This window comes from Myodes glareolus, chromosome 14 (assembly GCF_982192425.1).
Source record: "Myodes glareolus chromosome 14, mMyoGla1.1, whole genome shotgun sequence".
Lineage (NCBI taxonomy): Eukaryota > Metazoa > Chordata > Mammalia > Rodentia > Cricetidae > Myodes > Myodes glareolus.
This window is the reverse complement of record NC_142039.1, coordinates 39,668,475-39,675,203: the sequence shown is the minus strand read 5'-3', so window position 1 is coordinate 39,675,203 and position 6,729 is coordinate 39,668,475. Positions and strand designations below refer to the sequence as shown.

Here is a 6,729-nt window from a genome sequence, read left to right as displayed (position 1 = left end):
GCAGTTCTTATTTTCTATAGTTCAATTTTGAAATCTTTTGTTTTATTTTGCTTCATTATATAGTGGAATAGAACATATTGATAAGTATAACAAAAATAGCAGAGAACAATTCAATGTGAGTGAAAGAAAAATAATCCTTATTGCATGGTTGCTATACAGCTTAATATTCTTAGCAACATACCTTCCTGTCAAACGTCATCCTCACAATGATCCTGTGAGACATGCACATCACCTTTCCCCTTTCACAGGTAAGAAAACTGAGCATGTGGCAATTAAATAACTTCAGGATCATTTTACTAGTGAGGGGGAAAACATGGCTAAAATCTATCTGAATTTGAAAAACATTCACTTACATTTTGTAAGGCTTGCCATATTATACTGGTCTGGTCTATATACTTTATAGACAAATATGCTTATCTAAGTTACTACCTTAATTTTAAAATACATGTTTTAGCAAAGTAATGCAAGTGAGAGTTAAAGTAATAAGAGTTATCTATCAATAAAGGGAAAATTTTTGTGTAGCACCTTCTAACACCAAGTGTAGATCATGAGAAAAAATTGTCTTTGTATCTTGCTTGTGTTAACAGTTCTAAGTTTGTATCTTGATTCCTTTGGTCTACCAACCTTATTATCTGCCTCTGGTTCATAATTAGTAATAGGGTAAATTTTATTACTGCCACTCTTTCTTTGATTGTGTGACTTATAAGATGTGCTTAAACTTCTCTTTTTCTTTTTTTGAATTTTTACATTTTTAAAAAAAGAAAATAAACTATCTTTTTTCATTATACATACCAATCCAAGTTCCCACTCTCTCCCCTCCTCCCATTCCCTCCATATACCCTCCCACCTCAACCCCACCCAGTCCTCAGAGAGGGTAAGGCACATTGCTTTGGGAAAGGTCCAAGACCCTCCCTACTATATATGCTGAGTAAGGTATCATCCAAAGAGAATAGGTTCCCAAAAAGCCAGTACATGCAATAGTGATAAATGCTGGTGTCACTGCCAGTGGCCTCTCAGTCAGCCCAACCATGTAACTGTCAACCACATTCAGAGGGACTTGTTTGCTCCTATGCTTGCTCCTTCCAGTCCAACTGGAGTTGGTAATGAAGCTCCCATTAGCTCAGGTAGACTGTTTCAGTGAGTGCACCTGTCATGGTCTTTGTAGGTTTCCAGAGTCTCCTTATTTCCCAGGAAATGTGAGTATGCTATCCTCCCATTCTGCAGCCCCACAATGCAGAACAGTCAGATGCAATAGGGAGTCGAGTCAAAGCAGGAACTCAGTTTACTATTGTGGGCATCAGCTTATATGTGTTAAGTGACATCCTGTGGTGTGGGGGTACCTCCAGCTAATGAGAGGTCACCAAACCCTCCCTCTGGCTGGAGGAGCATCTACCTAGTTTTTGCTGTCTCATCCTCACTCAAACTCAAGCCAGGCTTTTCTCTGTACTATAGTCCTCAAGGTACTGGCTCTGAGATAATTTTGGCCCAACAGTCTTGACCTCTTTGCTCATATTCTCATCCCTCCCAGTCTTCAACTGGACTTTGGGAGCTCAGTTCAGTGTTCCCATGCCGGTCTCTGCCTCTATTTCCATCAGTTGCTGAATAAAGGTTCTATGGTGATATTTAAGATATTCATCAGTCTGACTACAGGGCAAGTCAAGATGGGGCACCTTCTCCTCTATTGCTTAGGGTCTTAGCTGGGGCCATCCTTGTGGATTCCTAGGAATTTCCCTAGAGCCAGGTTTCTTGCTAACCCTATAATGGCTCCCTCAATCAAGATATCTCTCCTTGCTCATCTCTGTCCTTCCTCCTTCTTGACTTATCCCAATCTGTAGCTGTTTCTGCCTCTCTCGCTTCCCTTGCACCTTGCTTCCTGTCATGTGTGCTGGTAATGAGCTCCTGCCTCATCAAAAGAGATCTCAGTTCTACAACCTTTCCAAACACACCACCGAAAAATTTTCGACTAGTAAAATTTTTAGGGAAAATTCTGAGCACATACTACTCACCTACTATCTAAAGAAAACTAGTACTCAGTAAGTAAAGGGGAAAGGAGCAGTAGTGTGTGCTCCATCCACTGTACGCAGACCTTTTCTACCCGAGATATGTATTCTACCTGGAAATGTTGCTCGGAGTGTTTGGAAATTTCATCTTCAGGGCTGGGGTGTTTGCCCACTGCACATGAAACCCTGAACTAACACAACAAAAAGAAATTATACCTGGAGATTTTACATTTTTGTTACATTCACTTCTTGCATTAGTGTGGGTGTATAGATACACACATGCTGTAGTGTGCATGTGGAGGTCAGAGGACAACTTATGACAGTCAGTCCTCTCTTTCCAGCATGGGAGATTTTTTTTAAATACTTCAGAATTGATAAGTAATTATATATCCTTTATTTGCCTTAGAAAACCAAGTTTTGGAGAAAATTCAAATAAATCATCAAGTGAAGTACTCAGAGTGTTCTGTTTATCTTAATGGAACCCCTTAAGGGTTGTAGGACTAATTAATAACTAATGTCTATAAGTAATTAATTAAACATTTATTTAAATAATTAATTAAAGCTTCAGTTGTAGTACTAATTAATACATTTTCTCTCTGGTTTAGTAAAATGTGGTTTTCAAGTCAAACATGTCTGTGTTCAAATGTCACATCTATAACTTCTAGCTATGCACACATTGGTAAGTTGCTAAATACCTGTGTCCTAAAAATTTAGGTATGAGGATGAAATTCTGAAGTTCCAGAAAGCCCAATACTCAGCACTCAATGAGGTGTAATGAAGTTGACAGTCACTATACATTCATTTTTGTGAGTTTTGATGAATTTCTTTCTCCCACTAGCCTATAAATCAGTGAGGTCAGTTACCATCTATTTTAATAATCATTGTTTCTCTAACACAGATATATAACAGAAAATTGACAAATATTTGCTGAATATTTATATTTAACTATAAAAATCTGTTCTGAAGTTTGGACTGTATATTTGAAGGATAATCTTGACTTCTCTGACCTAAAGCTGTATCAACTCTTAATCAACAAAGAATTTTTGAGATCATTTAGAAGGTAACTTCCACTTAAAGTTTTCTTCTCTGACTACTTACATTTGTAAATTGTTATTATTAATTATTATTATTACTATTATTATTATTATTTGGGGATTTTGTGACAGTTTCTTTGTGAAAGAGCTCCAACTGTCCTGGACGTCGCTCTGTAGACCAAGCTGGCCTCGAACTCACTGAGATCTGCCTGCCTTTTTCTCCCAAGTGCTGGGATCAAAGGCATGTGCCTCCATACCCAAGCAGTTGTAACTAATTTAAGCTGACCAAGATCAGCTGCCACACGCTCAGATTACATTCTGTACTATGGGACATGACACGATTGATATCAAACAACACAAACCTGATCTTTCCAGTTTATCATAGTCACTGTTGACATCTATAGCATGATTTATCATGAGCTGGACACTTTATAAACATAAATGACAGTGTGGAAACCACAGAGTGTGTGAGACACTGTATGAAGGTGGCTCCTTCACTCTATCCTGTCTCTATGTGATGTTTTCCATACTTACATGACTAGAAATGATGACTTACATGGAAGGAACTAGTCATAGCTACTAGTTAGAATAGTTACTGGTGGAACCATAAAGTTCTTTACATGGCAGAGACCCAACACTGAATGCTCTAATATCACATCAGCCTTACAAAGTAAGGAACTTCTCATTTCATTTAATAGACTACTGAACCAAATTCTTCTGGCTTCTGCACCACAAAATATGGTTATGGCAAGGTGTTAAGTAATAACTTACTATATGGCAGCCATTGACGTATCTTTGTGCATCTTAAATTTGGGCCATTTCTTTGATATGTCAAAGGAACCTACATGGATTTAAAGATTTCTAAACTCTAGATCTGTGGCTTTGAATTTAAGCATCAGTTTGAAATACAAAAGAATGTTTTACCTGGATTTTTTTTCTTTTTTACAACCAACTCTCTTAAAGGAAAAGGTCTGTTACTTTTCAAGGTAACATGACAGCACTCTCCGGGAATGTATTAGAATCTCTAAGTCAAGCTTATTTGGGTATGTTTTCCATTTTAAAATTCACAGGAAAAGCATGCGCCTTCAAGCCCAATCTACTAATGGCAGAAGCAGGTTGATCTCTGTGAGTTAGAAGCCAACCTGGTCTACAAGTGGAGTTCCAATCTAGCGAGGGCTACACAGTGAATTCCTGTCTCAAAAATGTGTCCACTGAAATTCAATATATAAGAACTGTAGGTTCATTCATAAAGGGAAGAGATGATTAACATACAATAGTGACTGAAAACTTTGCATTATTATGTGTCTATAAATCTGTAGTTGTACAAATAATATAGGTGAGTGTATATTTACAAGAAGAGAAAGTAAGAATTGCATAGAAAAGGTGAAGTAGAATCCATCATTTTCATAAGAATTTGTATAATTCTATTGATTCAATGGGTAAATAAAAATTGAAGGGTTTGCCTTCAGTTCCAAGAAACAAAATGAAATCAGACATCAATTACTCCTGTTTTCGTTATACCACAGTTTTGAGCTCTGTTGATAAGCTTTTATAGGACCTGCTAGTTCAATGACAAAAAAAATCCAATGTTTTCTCCAATATAAAAGCTTATAAGCCTGAAGAGTTTACCCACCTCTCCACAAAAAAATAAAAAAAATTAACACTTAAATAATATATCTCTCTTTGGATCAAACATTTGTCATATATTTAGGAGAACGAACACAACAAAACAGGCACATCTGTAAACTATTTAGACCTTTAATACACGTGAAGCATCCTTGGTGAACAACTGCCAAGGAAAGGTAGCACAGCGATAGAATTATCAAATACTGCTGTTTTGTGGAATTTTAAAACTAAAGCAAATTCTAAGATACAGTATTGAATGACAGAAAATTCAGACATGGAGCTATAGAGATGGTTCAGAAGTCTGGAGCCAAGTTTGGTTTCCACTATCCACATGACAGGTCACCATCTTCTGAACTTGAAAGGAACTGCACACAGGTAATGTACTTACATGCATGCAGGCAAACATTCACACACACACACACACATACAATAAATAAATAAATATTTTCAAAAGGAAATCAGACAGTAAAATCTTAAACACACGATGATTTGCTATATGTTATATGTGCACCCAAGAAAAAACTAAAGGGAAACGCATAAATAATGCAGCAGTGGTCTGTTCGGGAGTATCAGTCATCTTTTCCTGGTCTCTCTACACATCTGTGCTGTTTAAACAGTATATAATGCTCCATATATCTTTGGTATCCAAAAATAAAGGAGGCCAATAAGAGTATTTTCTCAGGAGATGTTGTATAGATCTTCTCAGGATTTTGAAATGATGTACAACTCTTTGTTCCTCTGCTGATGATTTAACGTGTCTCTCATGAACTTGATGTGTTTTTCATGGCTTTCCTGCAGGCATGTACTGACCTTTGATGCCATGATCAACCAGAGCTGCCAGGAACAGTTCATCCTGCTAGGCTTCTCAGACAGACCCAGGCTCGAATCCATCCTCTTCGTGTTTGTCCTCATCTTCTACCTGGTGACTTTAGTGGGCAACATTGTCATTATCTTAGTTTCCCATCTGGACCCCTGCCTCCACACACCCATGTACTTTTTCCTCACCAACTTGTCCTTCCTCGATCTCTGCTTCACTACCAGCTCCATCCCTCAGCTGCTCTTCAACTTAGGAGGCCAGGACAAGACCATCAGTTACACTGGCTGTGCGATCCAGCTGTTCATGTTTCTAGGCCTAGGAGGCACTGAGTGTGTTTTGCTGGCTGTCATGGCTTATGACCGTTTCACTGCAATCTGCAAGCCTCTTCACTACTCGGTCATCATGCATTCTCAGCTCTGCTGGAAGTTGGTATCTGTGGCCTGGAGTGTTGGACTCCTCAACTCCCTGGTCATGTCTCCTGTGACCATGAAGCTGCCACGCTGTGGCAGATGTCAGGTGAGGCACTTCTTGTGTGAGATGCCAGCTCTGATAAAAATTGCCTGTGTGGATACTGTGGCTGTAGAAAGCACTGTTTTCATCTTATCGGTGATAATAGTGCTGGTGCCCCTGGCTCTCATCCTAGTTTCTTACAGTTACATTGCTCTAGCAGTGATGAGGATCAAGTCAGCCTCAGGAAGGAGGAAGGCTTTCAACACATGTGGGTCCCACCTCACCGTAGTCTCCTTATTTTATGGGAATATCATCTATATGTATATGCAACCAGGACACAAAGCTTCTCAGGACCAAGGAAAATTTCTTACGCTCTTTTACAACTTGGTAACTCCCATGTTAAACCCCGTCATCTATACGCTGAGGAACAAGGATGTAAAGGGGGCACTGAAGAGACTCGTGACTAGGAAATAAGGGCAGAGGGCTTCCCCTAACATTGCTTCTGTCATTTACTCAACACAAACCTGTAATAAGTAGGACGAAAGCTTAAAATTCAATTCATCCAAATACTTTCTCTTGTCCAATAAACTCACCAGTGGTGCGGCTTGGCAGTATATGTTGTACAACCTCAAATAGATGTTAATTATTCACTACCTGGTGGGTGAGATGTGGTCCCTAAAACAAACACCTTTGCATCTGATATACCAAAGCATCTGGTCACTTCCCTTCTAAGTTGACCTCAACTGCTTAAAACTCAGCCAAAATCATGAATCAGTGCTTCATAAATATGGATTAAGACTAA

General features: G+C 38.7%; 1 protein-coding gene across 1 annotated transcript; it reads left to right on the top strand.

The window, feature by feature from the left end:
* The first annotated feature begins 5,471 nt into the window (after positions 1 to 5,471).
* LOC125417411 (olfactory receptor 2W3-like) lies at positions 5,472 to 6,401 on the top strand. The gene has a single exon (XM_048460964.3). The coding sequence runs from the start codon at positions 5,481 to 5,483 to the stop codon at positions 6,399 to 6,401; it is 921 nt and encodes a 306-aa protein (XP_048316921.2). The 5' UTR covers positions 5,472 to 5,480.
* The last annotated feature ends 328 nt before the right edge of the window (positions 6,402 to 6,729 follow it).